Source organism: Ascaphus truei, unplaced genomic scaffold (genome assembly GCF_040206685.1).
Source record: "Ascaphus truei isolate aAscTru1 unplaced genomic scaffold, aAscTru1.hap1 HAP1_SCAFFOLD_1381, whole genome shotgun sequence".
Lineage (NCBI taxonomy): Eukaryota > Metazoa > Chordata > Amphibia > Anura > Ascaphidae > Ascaphus > Ascaphus truei.
The window spans coordinates 62,492-80,000 of NW_027454261.1; the positions used below are offsets into that span (position 1 = coordinate 62,492).

The window sequence follows — 17,509 nt, forward strand, 5'->3', positions numbered from 1 at the left end:
GTGCAGTGTTGTGTGTGTGTGTGTGTGTGTGGGGGGGGGGGGTGGTGAGGGGGTTGTAGAGGTGCTGTGCTGTGTTGTGTGTAGAGCTGGGGGGGAGAGTTTAGTAAGTGGCTGCATTTTTTATTATGGCTGCAGTGTGTGTTGTGCTGTTGTATGTGTAGCAGCCGTTTGTGTGAGTGTAGAGCTTGTGTGTGTGTGTGTGTGTGTCAGTGGCAGCGTTTATGGGTGTTGCATGTGTGTGTAGCAGCAGAGTTTGTGTGTGTAGAGCTGCTGTGTGTAGAGCTGCTGCTGTGTGTGTAGAGGTTTGTGTGGGAGTTGCTGTGTGTGTGTGTGTGTGTGTGTGTGTGTGTACACAGAGGGGGTGGCAGTGTGTGGATATAGATATCTGCAGTGTAAGCGTATATAGAGGTGGTTTCATGTATTTACCATTTTATTTTAATAAAAAAATCTATTTAACTATACAAAAGTGTCTATTATTTATGAAATAAGCCTACGTTTAGCCTATAATATAAATAATCCTCTCAGAACAGGGCATTACTGCCCAATAATGCCCTGTTCTGAGGGGATTATTACTTAAATAATATATTGAGAGTTACTTCTCGTTTTCATGTATTTCCTGGGCACAGAGTTAAGATGACAAATAATACATGGTTACAAATACAGTTACATAAGTGAACAGGGTATACATAATATACAAGACATTGCATGCACAGTTAAAGATAATATATATTATAAGCATATGTAACAGTTACAGACCAGATTAAAATGTGAGAGCCTTAGTTTTGAAAGAACTTAAACTGGTGGTGGATGCGAGAGTCTCCGGTAGGTTGTTCCAGTTTTGGGGTGCATGGCAAGTGAATGTACAATTACCCCCTCGACCCCCCTTCTCCTGTACACATCAATAGGGCATGGGTAGGCGTGGGTTAATGGGCATGGGGAAGGAGGGGGTCAAGAGGCACGGTAGAGAGCCGAGAGAAATACGGGGGAGGAGAGAAAGGGGTTGAGTCATGGTGGAAGGGAAGGGGTAAGAGACATGGCAGAGGGGAAGTGGTTAATATGGAGGGGTGAGATTACCAGCAGGAGGATTCCTTATAGCTGCAGCATGTGAAAGTCAAGGAGCTCCCAGACTCGCTCCCACTCCACTGTCTCTACCAGACCCACACTCAGTCCTCTCTGACAGTCCCCACCTCCACGCCTCTCTGCCAGACCCACCCCCACTCTGCAGCTGCTGATAGGAATGCCATGGTAAGAAGTAAGGCAAATATTGCGTTACCCTCCATTTTTATTACTGCAGTATTACTATGCTACTGGTATATTGCCCAACCCTACTTTGAACAATCACATTTTATCTCATGTATGAATCCTCATGTGTGTAATGAGGCTGATCCTCAGTGATAAGCTTTCCCCACACTATGTACATGGAAATGGTTTCTCCCGTGTATGAATCCTGTGGTGGGTGAGGAGGTGGCTCATTTGAGAAAAGCTTTTCCCACACTCTGTACATGTGAATGGTGTCTCCCCTAAATGAGTCCTCTGGTGTATGAGGAGACTGCGCTTAGTACGGAATGGTATCCCACACTCTGTACATGTGAATGGTTTCTCCCCTGTATGAATCCGCTCATGGCTGAGGAGCTCCGCCTTCGTATAAAAGCTTTTACTACACTCTGTACATGTGAATGGTTTCTCCCGTGTATGAATCCTGTGGTGGGAGAGGAGGTGGCTCATTTGAGAAAAGCTTTTCCCACACTCTGTACATGTGAATGGTTTCTCCCCTGTATGAATCCGCTCATGGTTGAGGAGCTCTACCTTCCGAGAAAAGCTTTTACTACACTCTGCACATGTGAATGGTTTCTCTCCTGTATGAGTCATCTGGTGTATGAGGAGGCTTCTCTTAATACTGAATTGTTTCCCACACTCTAAACATGTGAATGGTTTCACCCCTGTATGAGTCATCTGGTGTAGGAGGAGACAGCTCTTAACTGTGAATTGTTTCCCACACTCTGTACATGTGAATGGTTTCTCCCCTGTATGAATCCGCTCATGGATGAGGAGTTCTTTCTTCCCAGAAAAGCTTTTACTACACTCTGTACATGTGAATGGTTTTTCCCCTGTATGAGTTATCTGGTGTCTGAGGAGGGTTCTCTTAATACTAAATTGTTTCCCACACTCTGTACATGTGAATGGTTTTTCTCCTGTATGAGTCATTTGGTGTAGGAGGAGACTGCTCTTAACTGTGAATTGTTTCCCACACTCTGTACATGTGAATGGTTTCTCCCCTGTATGAATCCGCTCATGGTTGAGGAGACCTGTCTTCCGAGAAAAGCTTTTACTACACTCTGTACATGTGAATGGTTTCTCCCCTGTATGAGTCATCTGGTGTCTGAGGAGGGTTCTCTTAATACTAAATTGTTTCCCACACTCTGTACATGTGAATGGTTTTTCTCCTCTATGAATCATCTGGTGTCTGAGGAGACGGCTCTTAACTGTGAATTGTTTCCCACACTCTGAACATGTGAATGGTTTCTCCCCTGTATGAATCCGCTCATGGATGAGGAGATCTGTCTTCCGAGAAAAGCTTTTACTACACTCTGCACAAGTGAATGGTTTCTCTCCTGTATGAGTCATCTGGTGTATGAGGAGACTGCTCTTAGTACGGAATTGTTTCCCACACTCTGTACATGTGAATGGTTTCTCCCCTGTATGAATCCGCTCATGTTTGAGGAGGTCCGCCTTTGTAGAAAAGCTTCTACTACACTCTGTACATGTGAATGGTTTCTCCCCAGTATGAGTAATCTGGTGTCTGAGGAGATGGCTCTTAGTACTGTATTGTTTCCCACACTCTGTACATGTGAATGGTTTCTCCCCTGTATGAATCTGCTCATGGATGAGGAGTGCTTTCTTCGTAGAAAAGCTTTTACTACACTCTGTACATGTGAATGGTTTTTCCCCCGTATGATTCATCTGGTGTCTGAGGAGGGTTCTCTTAGTACTGAATTGTTTCCCACACTCTGTGCATGTGAATGGTTTTTCTCCTGTATGAGTCATCTGGTGTAGGAGGAGACCCTGCTTAACTCTGAATTGTTTCCCACACTCTGTACATGTGAATGGTTTCTCCCCTGTATGAATCCGCTCATGGTTGAGGAGATCTGTCTTCCGAGAAAAGCTTTTACTACACTCTGTACATGTGAATGGTTTCTCCCCTGTATGAATCATCTGGTGTCTGAGGAGACGGCTCTTAGTACTGAATTGTTTCCCACACTCTGAACATGGGAATGGTTTCTGCCCTGTATGAAGCCGCTCATGTTTGAGGAGGGTCCTCTTGGTAATTAACTGTTTCCCACACACTGTACAAGTAAAAGGAGTCACTGATGTCTGAATCATCTGGTGTGAAAGTAGTTTCCCCTTCAGTGAGAAACTGCTCCCACCATCTGTACATGTAAAGGTTTGCTCCCTAGCGGGGACACAAAGGTGTGTGAGCAGGTCCCTGTCCAGTGAGAAGCTTTTGCCACACTGACAACAGAGAAAAGGCTGAGCACCACGGCTTCTTAAATCTCTCGCATACCTTTTGCTGGACCCATATTTAGAGTCCTTCTCCGCTGTGTGCTGTACAAGGTCTGTAAATTCACCATCATGTGCCACTGGTTCCTTGCACGTGTCTAAAATGTGGCAGGAATCATTGCTTTTTGGCACTTCTGGGCTGCGAGGAGTCAGACAGCTTCTGGATGTATCAGAGCTCAAGTTCTGTTCCTCATTCAGGCCGATCTCTAACAGAAGTAAACAAAAGACAGAACAAATGTTTTCAATCTGTAAATCAAATTGCTGAACGCAAATTACAAATCCAAAACACTGAAAAATCTATTTCACCAATACTTAATTAACAAAATACAGGCATACCCCGCATTAACGTACGCAATGGGACCGGAGCATGTATGTAAAGCGAAAATGTACTTAAAGTGAAGCACTACCTTTTCTCCACTTATCGATGCATGTACTGTACTGCAATCGTCATATACGTGCATAACTGATGTAAATAAGGCATGTGTAACAGGCTCTATAGTCTCCCCGCTTGAGCACACCTTCGTTACAGGTAGGGAGCCGGTATTGCTGTTCAGGACGTGCTGACTGGCGCATGCGTGAGCTGACGTTTGCCTATTGAGTGAGATGTACTTACTCGCGAGTGTACTTAAAGTGAGTGTCCTTAAACCGGGGTATGCCTGTATTCTCTTACCCAGGGTTTTAAAATTGTGGCACATGGACATCCAGTGGCCCCTAATGACTGTGGTGGTTCCCGAAGGCCTGAAATGTATTTGTAGCAGCTCTCACAGTGAAATCATTGATACAAATATAACTTGTATTTATTACTGTATGCATTATTTAAGGATACATGTACATCCTCCAAATAATTAACACTGAAAATGTCCATGAGATGTAAAGTTAAGGAACTCCTGGTCTATCATATTAGTGCATTAATAATATCAACTAAACCAGACAGCAACCTATAGTGTAAAGATACTGTAGATGCCCATGTGTGTATGTCTTTATTTATATAAGGCCCCGCAATGTACTCAGCGCTTTACAGCAGAAACAATGCAGTACAGGGAATTATAATACAATAAGTGCAACAAACAAAATCAGACAATAGGAACGGAAATCCCTGCCCTGGAGAGCTTACAATCTAAGTGATGCAGTGACTACACTGCCCATGTAATCTGCCATAAGACCCACAAACTAAACTGCTCCCTTTTGTGTCATATTTTGTCAGTCAAAAATACTATTCATATAATTTCCCAAGCAGGCGGCCTTGGTGTAATGTTTGACTCCTCTCTTTCCTTCTCCCCACAAATTAAAATCAAAGACAAAAAAGGAGCACTGCAGAAAAGAAGAACTGGAGGCAAAAGTAGAAAAAATAAGAGTTATTGAGACACACAGCCCAAGTTAAAAGAGAAACCTCCAACGCGTTTCTCGCCATGGGCGCTTTATCAAAGAGTGGTTTCCTGCATCTAGAGAGTGTCACTTTATAGGCACTCCCCGCCGGAAACACTGCCTACCTGTATCCCTGGTAAAAAAAGTCATGTGGGAACAAAACAGTCCGGGGAAAATGTAACCACGGAAAGAAGGCAGTACAACGGTGGGGGAGAAATCCAGCAAAAGGACACAATAAAGAATACAATAAAAATAAACTTAAATAGACTCATAAGGACAATAAAAATTAAATGAAAAAGCATAACATTTAAAAATGGATAGGATATGGGGAGAATACAATTATCTTAGATTAAATTAACTGTAACACCAAATAATATAATATAATCATGTAATAATATACAAATAATAAATGTAACCTCAACTACCAAGGCAAAGAACAATTTGAATCTTGATAAAGGGAATATACAGTTAGGTCCGGAAATAATTGGACACTGATAAAAGTTTTATTATTTCGGCTCTGTACGAAAATAAATCCAAGTTACAGTTAAATAATGAAATGGGCTTAAAGTGCAGTATATCAGCTTTAATTTGAGGGTATTCACATCAAAATTGGAGAAAGGGTTTAGGAATTACATCTCTTTAATATGTAGCTCCCTCTTTTTCAAGGAACCAAAAGTAATTGGACAATTGACTCAAAAGCTGTTTCATGGACAGATGTGGGCTATTCCTTCGTTATTTCTTCATCAATTAAGCAGGTAAAAGGTCTGGAGTTGATTCCAGGTGTGGCATTCACATTTGGAAGCTGTTGCTGTGAACCCACAATATACGGTCAAAGGAGCTCTCAATGCAAGTGAAACAGGGCATCCTTAGGCTGCAAAAAAAAAAAAAGAAATCCATTCGAGAGATAGCAGGAACATTAGGAGTGGCCAAATCAACAGTTTGGTACATTCGGAGAAAAAAAGAACGCAGTAGTGAGCTCTGCAACACAAAAAGGCCTGGGCGTCCACGGAAGACAACAATGGTGGATGATCGTAGGATCCTTTCCATAGTAAAGAAAAACCCCTTCACAACATCCAGCCAAGTGAAGAACACACTCCAGGAGGTAGATATATCATTATCCAAGTCTACCATAAAGAGAAGACTTCACAAGAGCAAATACAGAGGGTTCACCACAAGGTGCAAACCATTCATAAGCCTCAAAAATAAAAAGGCCAGATTAGACTTTGCCAAAAAATATCTGAAAAAGCCAGCCCAATTCTGGAACAGTATTCTTTGGACAGATGAATCTAAGATCAACCTGTACCAGAATGATGGGAAGAAAAAAGTATGGAGAAGGCTTGGAACGGCTCATGATCCGAAGCATACCACATCATCTGTAAAACACGGTGGAGGCAGTGTGATGGCATGGGCATGCATGGTTTACAATGGCACTGGGTCACTAATGTTTATTGATGATGTGACAGAAGACAGAAACAGCCGGATGAATTCGGAAGTGTATGGGATATATTGTCTGCTCAGATTCAGCCAAGTTAATTGGATGGCGCTTCACTTTACAGATGGACAATGACCCAAAACATACTGCGAAAGCAACCAGGAGTTTAAGGCAGAGAAGTGGAATATTCTGCAATGGCCAAGTCAATCACCTGATCTCAACCCGATCAAGCATGCATTTCACTTGCTGAAGACAAAACTTGATGCAGAAAGACCCACGAACTGAAGATAGCTGCAGTAAAGGCCTGGCAAAGCATCACAAAGGAGGAAACCCAGCACTTGGTGATGTCCATGCGTTCCAGACTTCAAGCAGTCATTGTATGCAAAGGATTCTCGACAAAGTATTACAAATGAACATTTTATTTATGATTGTGTTCATTTGTCCAATTACATTTGAGCCACTGAAATAAGGGGACTGTGTATGAAAATGGTTGCAAATCCTAAACGTTTCATACGATATTTTTGTTCAACCCCTTGAATTAAAGCTGAAAGTCTGCACTTCTATTGCATCTCGGTTATTTCATTTAAAATCCATTGTGGTGAGTACAGAGCCAAAATTATGAAAATTGTGTCAGTGTCCAATTATTTCCAGACCTAACTGTACATAATGAATAAGATGTAAATAAATAAACCACACTGAGAAAATTGCCACATCATGCAAACAATACTACTCATCAAATGTGACTAGAGAGAGACACATATGTATCTCAATGATAGAAACAAATGTATATGAAAAATACATAGTATTATATAACCTGAGAATGGGCAAAGGAATAATATAGCTTAGAGAAAATGTTTTAGGTCCCATTCTGTATTAATCCCAAAAGGGGATAGAGTATTAAGTGAGTGGATCCAAAACATCTCACGCTGATTAAGCTGATTCAATCGCTGGAAAATGAAAGGTGGACAAGTTTCCCAATGTACAATGTGTAAAATGTTTGGAAACTGGGAGCATCTGATCTAGTTTTTAATAGAACGAATGTGCTCCATAATTCTGACCTTCACTGGTCTGATTGTCCGCCCAACGAATCCTCGATCCCAAGTGCTGAAACCATTTTGGAGCTACCAATGTTCAAACCTAAATAACAATAATATCCTTAATATAACCTTAGACAAATGATTTTTTTCATTAGAACAGGTATCTTATAATTGTATGCATGCTTTAAAATTATTTCCCAAAGGGGGCGTGTCCAGGACGCCAACGAGCATGGTTGTGTGAGAGTAGAGCTCCACCGACCCTCGAGCATAAACTGATTTAAAAGCGTCTTCCCCCCCCGGTTCCCGACCCAAAAAGTGTCACCCCAAACGGGCCAAATACATTAGCATGGCCGGCAAACAGAAAGCACCACCTGCACAAGGGGTAAAAAGCTTTTTTTCCCCGCCGCAACGGAGCAGAGAAACAGCTCCGAAAATTCAAGATGGCGCCGGAACGATGAGCGCACGAGGCTCCAAACACCAGGCCGCAGATAGAGACCGAGGAGAGCCACCACAAAACATGGAGGCAACGCTCACAAGGGAATACATGCAAGAACTAATGACATGTATGCTAGACAAACTGCATGTCTCAATCCAAAACGATCTAAAAGCCGCCGTGACAGAACTAAGACAAGATATCACGGGCCTAACTGAGCGGACCACAGCCCTAGAATCCAAAATGGAGGAGACCCTGCAAGCGCAAACAGCAGCGGACGACGAGATCTTCCGACTGGGGCTGGAGATCAGCTGCCTGAAAGACAGCCTCGAGGATCAAGAGAACCGCGATAGGCGGCAGAATCTAAGGATACGCGGAGTACCTGAAGCGATCCTGCCAGATCAGCTACAATCATATCTTACAGACTTCTTCTCCTCGCTGTGCCAGGACCTGGAAAGAAAAGACCTAGAAATGGACAGAACCCATTGCGCTCTCGGACCGAGATCCGAAGATCCGTACAGAACCAGGGACGTTATAGTCCGCCTTCACCGTTACACGGTTAAAGAGAAACTAATGGCGGCCTGCAGAAAGAAAGAACCGCTCACGTTCCAGGATGACCATCTGCAGGTATACAATGACCTGGCGAAGCTGACGGTCAACAAACGGAAGGAGCTGAAACCGCTGACCACACTGCTCAGAGACAATGGGATTAAATACAAATGGGGATTCCCATTCAAACTAATTGTCAACAAGAATGGGAAATTCCACACCATCAGAAACCCTGCGGAGATGCCCCGGTTGGCCAGAGCAGTGGGCCTGTCCCCCCCTCCATCGTGGAACTCGGACTTAACCAACACCCAGGGCCAAGAAAACGAGGTTCTCCCGATTAGGGCCTCAGAGCGCCTAGCAGGGCAAAAACAAGAAAGAAAATAGAAGTCCAACTCACCTGCATGATCCTGTTTCCAGTCCCAGTTCCAAGGTGTCACATCGGTACGCTCCTGAAGGCCCTGCCAAGATGACCAAGCACGGCAACCAAACAGTAATAAAAGACCGACGGAGAAGAGGCTCCATGAAGCAGGCGAAGAAGAGGGAGGCTACCCACCGGCTGCTGCAGACGCCGGACATCCTCCGCTCCCAACGCCACAGATGTCATCACTCAGGAGTATCCCGCCGCGCCAAAAGGGGAAGAAGAAACCCCGGAGTAGCCTATTGGAATGCGCCAGCACGGGAGGAGGGAGACGGGAACGGGGGCCGCCGAAGCAAGGAGCGAGAGTCCGACAAAGAAGGCCCCATCGCCCCTCCTTCCCCTATCTTCCCCCCCCCCCCACGCGGCGCAGACAAGCTAAGGCTGACGGACCGGAGCCAAAGGCTGACAGGCCCAAGAAGGACCACCGGGTCTGGCCACACCAGGTACTAGGTGGGAACCCCACGAAACTGTAAGTACATTTCCCCTGTGCACGTGGCCTCTATAGCCGAAGAGGCAGGCTCCCGTATAAAGCAAACCCTGATTCTCCAGGTACTTACGCGACGGCCAAGATCAATAAACAGCGTGCGAAGGCTTATCTTTGTCATACTCCTGAGGAAACATTGCTCCCAGAATTATAACCAGCGCCGAAAGTGACACCAGTTCTCCTAGTTTTAAAAGTTAAATGTTGTTATAAGAGCCACATAGGATAAGAATCTATCCCCACTCCTGTCCCCCCCCCCCCTCCATACCCTCCTCGCCTTCCCCCCCCTTCCTCCCTCCACATACACCCCCTCCTTCCCCAGACCTCCACTGGAAAGTTCAAAAACCCTTACCAAAGGTCAAAAGACATGTGTTTATCCACATTATAATATAATCAGAACCGGTTTGAAAACATATATACTGTCCAGTATAACACCAGATCCCTGTGGAAAAGATACCCGACCCCCCCCTTATCCCTTCCCACCGATCCTCACGGCAACGCACACAGGGGCACTGCATACAGATATACTATTGCTGTGAACACGCGTTACAAGAGCAGTGAAAAGAGGCATGTGGTACTACCCATACCATATGGTTTATCTCAGAAGCTGAATGTCTTGTACATATCCAATGTGTTGCAGGCAACGTACTATGTGAAATGAAGCAGCAAATGTCCACTATGTTACATACAACGTACCATGCGAAATGACGCAGTAAATGTATATGCCACCCTATATGTGATTGTACATGATGCCCCATCCTCTCCTCCCGCACCCCCCGACCCCCATGGCGATGACCATAAGAGTAATACAAATTGAAGTGTACTTGGAGCAATAACTGCATATGTTGCCCTACACATAAATGAATATGCCGCCGCCCCCCCCTACTCCCTTCCCATCGATCCTCACGGCAACGCACACAGGGGCACTGTATACCAATATGCTATTGCTGTGGCCACGTGTTACACGAGCAATGAAAAGAGGCATGTGGTACTACTCATAATATATGGTTCAACCCAGAAGCTGAATGTCTTGTACATATCCACTGTGTTACATGCAATGTACCATGCGAAATGAAGCAGTAAATGTATATGCTGCCCTATATGTGATAGTCCATGATGCCTCTCCTCCCCCCCCCCCATCCCTCTCCTCCCCCGACCCCCATGGTAATGACCATAAGAGTAACACAAACCGAAAAGTACTTGGAGCACTAAATATATATGCTGCCCTACATATGACTGCATAAGCCTTTCAGCCCTTACCCTCTCCCCCCCTCTCTCTCCCCCCCCTTCCCGCCCTTACCCTCCCCCCCGTTTCCCCCCCCTTCCCACCCTTACCCTTTCCCACTCTCTCTCCCCCCCTCTCTCTTTCTCCCCCTCTCTCCCCCCCTTCTTTCCCCCCCCCCCTCCCCTCTCTCCCTCTTCCTTCCCCCCACTAATCTTCCCCGAGCTATACAAAGACAGCAACTTGAAGGTTCCAAATACGGGTGCGAGAAGGAGAGGGGAAGATGCCCAATAAAAGGTATTAGTGGGTCTGGACCCCTCTGACGCCCTCCGGTAGTTGACACCGGAACCACCCCAGATGGGCTCTCTAGCCCATATGCCGGTCGCCCAGGGACCTGGCGACACATTGTTGGGTCCCTGATGGGATCCAATCACTTCTCTCCGGAACCCGCTGACCCTGTCCCAACGGAGTTCCACCCCTCCCTTTCTCTCCCCCCCCCCCCCTCCACCTCTCCGGGTCCCCTCAGTATACCCAGACTGACCCACAAAAAACAAACACACATACTAAAAGTTTGCTGGGGCATAATAAGCGCCACAAGTACAGCCAAAAGACCCCCCCAGTTGGGAAAGGAGGGGTCCTAAGACTCCGCGCCACAAACCATTCTAATGGCTGCCACAGCCCCAATTAAGGTGCTATCACTAAATGTCAAAGGTCTACAAAATAACCGGAAAAGGAGACTAGCTCTCCAAGACATGAAAAAATCAGGGGGAGATATCATCTTCCTGCAGGAAACCCACTTCACATCACAAGACCCCCCAAATTTATACAAAAAAGTGTTTCCTATATGCTTTTTCGCATCATTCAGTAGTAAAAAACGAGGAGTGGCCATACTAATCCGACAAGGCACTCCATTCAATCATGTCAAAACAGAAATGGACCCAGAGGGTAGATTTTTGGTGGTATATGGCTCTCTAGCCGGCACGGCAATTGCTCTAATTAACATATATGCCCCAAACGAGAACCAAACCGAATTCCTAAAAACAGTTCTCGAGGGCATAGACCCAGGGTATCTGTCATCGCTGTTAGTTAGGAGGCGACTTCAACATGGTCATAAACAGATCATCCATGGAAGACAGATCATCCATAGCTGGTCACCCCCGTACAACCTACTCCCAATATAATGGGAAAGGGTTCAGGGAAATACTGAACGAATTGTCATTGGTTGACATATGGAGAACCCAACATCAGGGTCAGAGGGACTACACTTTTTACTCAGCACCTCACCAGACCTATTCCCGTATAGACTACTTTCTACTGACCAAAAATGTTCTGGAAGCTTCCACCAAATCGGATATTGGCCCAATCACTTGGTCAGACCATGCTCCCATCACCTTGACCCTATCAGTACCATTCGAAAAAACAACATCCTACTCCTGGAGACTAAATGATTCACTACTAAACCATCCTGAGATAGAAAGAGAGATAAGAACCTCGCTTAAGGACTATTTTTTCTTCAACGCAGGATCAGTTACATCTCCAGAAATCCTATGGGAAGCCCATAAGGCGGCAATCAGAGGCAAACTTATCTCTATTGCATCCCATAGGAAGAAAGTCAAACAAAAATTGATCAAGGATCTTTTGGACACCATTATTACATTGGAACAAGCTCATAAAACTAACCCCTCAAAAAGAGCGTACAAAGCAGCACAACTGAAGCAGGCTGTAGTTTGGAATTGCGATCCAGCCTCGGCCTGTTGGCTCGCAATAGTCACACTACGCACAGCCTCACTCCATCCAAGTTGCACTCTGGCCCACAGGAGGGAAAGAAAGTGGGCCACAGAAGTTCGGCCTCGGAGCAATGAGATTCACGTGGGACGCATGGCTCAAAAGCAAAGGGAAGTATGGTCTGCTAGCCTCCCCCTCCCAGCTCACCCCACTCTTTGGGAACCCCAACTTCCCGCCAGGGTGTTCCACAAGACAATTTGACCAATTCCAGGGTCACAACATTAGGATGGTTGCTGATCTACTGCAGAAGGGAGAGATCCTAACTTTTCAGGCATTAAAGAACAAATTCCAGATCCAAGACCTTCATCTATTTAAATATCTACTTAGGCACTTCCTACACTTACTGTCTCCAACCTCCAAATTCCCCCCGCTGACACAATTTGAAACCCTATGTCTCAAAGACATATACCAGAGAGGCCTGAGTTCCGGTCTGATGTGACCAGGGCGGTTGCAGTTGTAGCACCGGCGCTCGTGCCGCAGCTCCCCCGCCTTCGGTGGACTGCTGCCCGCAGGCGGCCTCTGAGTCTATTGGGGGATATTGGCAGACTTTCTGGCCGGTGCCGCCGCCACCGCCGCCACCTTGGCTACTGCTTTGGCGGTCATCAGGGCTCGGCTGGCCACATAGTCATCTGCAAGCCTCGCCGCCTCCTGGTAAGTCTTGGGCTTTTTGTCATACACCCAAGCCCTCACCGCCAGCGGGCACTGCTGCATGAGTGGCTCCTGAAAGATGATGTCCAGCAGGCGTTGGTAAGTCCGTGCCTCATAGCCCTCCACCCAGCATATCCTGTACAAAGCCATGCGGGTCACGTAGGTAACATAGGACTCCTGGGGCTGCCTCTCTTTCTGCCAGAATTTAACCTGGTAAGCTTCAGGGGTAAAACCGTACTGAAACAGTAACAGTTCTTTCAGGTGGTCATAGTCATCAGCATACTCATCTGGAAGCGCCATCATCGTCTGCTTAGCCAAGCCGGACAGTAAGGGGTCCAAACGTGCAACCCTATGCTGGGGAAGCACTTTGTACCGCCGGCACTGCGTTTCAAAGTTCTTTAAGAAACTGTCAATCTGGTCAGTGCCTTCCACGAACTTGGTGAGACTGTGCTGGTCCAGCTTGAGTTCATCTGTGTTGGGTTGGACAGGGGGGCAATAAGCGGGTCTGTTCACTGCCATAGTGATAAACTGCAGCTGCTCCTCCGGTGTCCCTCTGTCTCCCCATGCAGTAATCAGTGCCAACATTTCAGGGGTGAACGGACTGGTAGCCGCAGCAACCAGTACCCCTCCTGTTGCTCTGCTCCCGGGAGGTGCACTCGATCCCTCCAGAGATTCCGCCGCCCCGGCACTGGGTTCCTTCCCTGATCTCCGGGTGGCTGTAAAAGGGCAAGCTGAGCCGTATCCTGAGGTTCTGCAAGCCGGGCTTCATAGTCACCGATTGCGTCAACCATGTCTGCGACCTCCTGGTTCTCATAGGGCAGTCCATATTCACGGCACTTGTCCTTCAGCTGAGCTCGGGTCCTCATGTTGGATGAGCCTTCAGCCTCGCTCATGGTTCAGTCGCAGCAGTGAGGTGGTGTTACAACTTGTGTTAACTGTTGCACTACTGTGTGTTCAATATCTTTAGTCCCAGGAACTCGCAATTACCATCAAGTTCCTACTATGTTACAGTATCCCGCAGTATACTGTAACACAGGTCCAGTTCAATCCCACCGCTTGCCACCAGTTAATTATAGAGCTTGTCACGGTAGCTTATGACAAGATATAATGAACACCAAATATCTGGGTTGAACTGAACGAGGCTTAGATACAATAAAATATAATTTATTCCTTAAATAAGGTGAACACAGCAATATAGTACAATTAACAGACAAGAAGATAACACTTACTTAGGGTTGGGGGATGGAGAAGTATCCACTAGCAATTCTCCAGCAATCCAGTGACATTCAAGATGGTATCAGAAGCACAACTCCAGCAATCCAGTGACATTCAAGATGGTATCAGCACAACTCCAGCACAACTCAAAACTGTAGGGTTGACACAGTTTATATACCTGTGCAACCCTATTCTTAACATTGAACACAGCCTATTGGTGAACAATTATATAACGTGGAGACAGACTAACCATGCCCTCAGGCAACAATTAGACTGGCAGAATTTTGTTGATTGATTAATACTTAATCCCTAGACATTGGGTAAAAATCAAGGCAGTTACTTTTTGATTGCCGTGCTTAGGCTACGCAGCCGTCTGGCCTTCATGACCTATTAGCCTAGCAAATGGCGTCTGCATTTTCAGAACAGATCCAAAATATAATACATATACACTTTAATATCTACACATATTAATAAATTCCATTCTGGAGGGCTCAGTGGGTCGACCTTTGCCAGTTTTTAATGCCTACAGTGACTCCACATATTGGCCAAATATGAACTCTCTGCGATCTCAAGAACTGGAGATACAGAAATGCACTTTAAAACATTAAAATACATGCTTATAATGAAACATGGGAACAGGGGAACATACATTTTCAAGGTATAACAAGGTGCAAACCTCATCCCTGGACCGCAGTCCAGTTAACCCCTTGTCTCTCTGGTGAGGTCAGGGGATGGCCATATGGGGTGCAACCCCTTTAATACCGGGCCACCCCCTTTCTCCCTCTACAATGCTGATGGAGCAACTATCAGCCTTTCTGAAAAGGACGACGACAACCTTCTATAACACATGGGAACCTTGGCTGACACGAATGGTAGAATAAATGGGCCCTTACCGATAGAGGAGACAAAGACCAAAATATCCCCCCGCCCCTCCCATGGGAAACTGAGTTAGACGGGACTCCCCCCCCTCCCCTCTTTTCTAACCCCCCTCTCTCTTTCTGTTTCTTCCCCTGCATTCATCACAAGGGAAGAAAGATGTTTACACACAAAAATAAATAAAAACTGTATTAGGCCAAGATATGCATGTAACCATATAAACTGTATCAATGTATTAATGCCTAATAAAAAAAACTTTGTCGAAAAAAAAAAATATTTCCCAAAATATTGTACACATTTCAGTCCATTTTTAAACATACTGAATAAAGACAAGTGAGGATGTAAGGGTACTTACCACAAACAGGAAATGCATCTATTTCTTCCTTTATTGGGGTCACATGTTCCTCTGTGTCTGTCTCTTCTTTCTCTGATTTGATCTCTAAACTCACCGGTACATCCACTGGGAAACCTGGCAACAAGCAAAGGAAAACCCATCCTGTAAAGCTGGGAGTGGGGGCGCTTCTTGTGATTTCACCTCCTCTGATATAGGTATAATACCTCTTGTAAACAAATGTATTACAGGCATACCCCGTTTTACGTACACCCGCTTTACGTACACTCACAAGTACGTACATTTATTTTTAGTTGCACCATACCCGTGTACGTACGCGTGCTTCGCGAGTACGGACACCAGGGGGCGGCGTGCGCACCTCAGCACTCCTGCAACCTCCTTCATGCTTGTCTTCATTATGGTTCGTTCGATCTCCCTGTTCCCTCTGCCCTCCCATCTGTCTCTGTTCCCCCTCCCATCTGTCTCCGTTCCCCCTCCCATCTGTCTCCGTTCCCCCTCCCATCTGTCTCCGTTCCCCCTCCCATCTGTCTCCGTTCCCCCTCCCATCTGTCTCCGTTCCCCCTGCACTCACGCTCCATAAAGCAGCAGCTAAACCAGTGATTACGCCCGTGACTCTGCTTCCTCCGCTCTCCTCCTTCTCCCCCCTCCTCCCTCCTCCGAGCTCTGCAAAGCTTTGCATGTGATGTGAATTACGAAGCAACAGTGAGGGGAAGATCTTCTGCTGTAATCTTAGCTTGTGTGTGTGTGTGTGTGTGTGTGTGTGTGTGTGTGTGTGTGTATGTGACTGAGTGACTGTGTGTGTGTGTGTGACTGAGTGACTGTGTGTGTGTGACTGAGTGACAGTGTGTGACTGAGTGACAGTGTGTGACTGAGTGACCGTGTGTGACTGAGTGACAGTGTGTGACTGAGTGACAGTGTGTGACTGAGTGACAGTGTGTGACTGAGTGACAGTGTGTGACTGAGTGACAGTGTGTGACTGAGTGACAGTGTGTTACTGAGTGACAGTGTGACCGAGTGTGACTGAGTGACTGTGTGTGACTGTGTGTGACTGAGTGACTGACTGTGTGTGACTGAGTGACTGTGTGTGACTGAGTGACAGTGTGTGACTGAGTGACAGTGTGTGTGACTGAGTGACAGTGTGTGTGACTGAGTGACAGTGTGTGACTGAGTGACAGTGTGTGTGACTGAGTGACAGTGTGTGTGACTGAGTGACAGTGTGTGTGACTGAGTGACAGTGTGTGTGACTGAGTGACAGTGTGTGTGACTGAGTGACAGTGTGTGTGACTGTGTGTATGACTGAGTGTGTGTGACTAAATGCGTGTGTGTGTGACTGAGTGCGTGTGTGTGTGTGTGACTGAGTGAGAGACAGAGACTGACAGAGAGAGAGAGACTGCGAGAAGGAGAGAGCTGCTATACAGTACTGACCTGCGTGCGCGCCTCTCACCTCCATTCATTTTATTTGAATAAAGCCACTGTATTTACTTTGGTTAAAAATGCATTATTTACATGCGTATGTTAAAGCGGGGTATGCCTGTACTAGCCCTTCTGGCAGAAAATAACAGAGGTGAAGATATATTTTCTTCTTACCTGCTGGTGGTTCTATAAGAAAACAAGATTAGTTTGGGTGTTTGACTCGCATAACTGCAAAATAATCTTCTCTACTCACTTAACAAGTGTGGATCCATGCTGGCAGTGGGCAGTGCTGCTCTGGAGGTGCTGGCAGTGGACAGTGCTGCTCTGGAGGTGCTGGCAGTGGGCAGTGCTGCTCTGGGAGGTGCTGGCAGTGGGCAGTGCTGCTCTGGGAGGTGCTGGCAGTGGGCAGTGCTGCTCTGGAGGTGCTGGCAGTGGGCGGTGCTGCTCTGGAGGTGCTGGCAGTGGACAGTGCTGCTCTGGAGGTGCTGGCAGTGGGCAGTGCTGCTCTGGGAGGTGCTGGCAGTGGGCAGTGCTGGCAGTGGGCAGTGGTCCTCTGGGAGGTGCTGGCAGTGGTCCTCTGGGAGGTGCTGGCAGTGGGCAGTGCTGCTCTGGAGGTGCTGCTGTGGGAGGTGCTGGCAGTGGGCAGCGCCGCTCTCGAGGTGCTGGCAGTGGGCAGTGCTGCTGTGGAGGTGATGGCAGTGGACAGTGCTGATCTGGAGGTGCTG

The 17,509-nt window shown here is 46.5% G+C and overlaps 1 protein-coding gene across 1 annotated transcript in view; it reads right to left on the reverse strand.

Annotated features, from left to right (window-relative positions):
- Positions 1-323: 323 nt before the first annotated feature.
- LOC142475785 (uncharacterized) overlaps positions 324-17,509 on the reverse strand; it is a 17,896-nt gene continuing 710 nt past the window's right edge. The window contains exons 1-3 of the mRNA XM_075581505.1: positions 17,038-17,509; positions 15,375-15,488; positions 324-3,764 (exon numbers count right to left, since the gene is read on the reverse strand). The exon at positions 17,038-17,509 is cut by the window's right edge and continues 710 nt beyond it. Coding sequence (XP_075437620.1) covers positions 1,411-3,764; positions 15,375-15,488; positions 17,038-17,056 — 2,487 coding nt within the window. The 5' untranslated portion in view covers positions 17,057-17,509 and the 3' untranslated portion in view covers positions 324-1,410. The remainder of the gene's footprint in view (positions 3,765-15,374; positions 15,489-17,037) is intronic.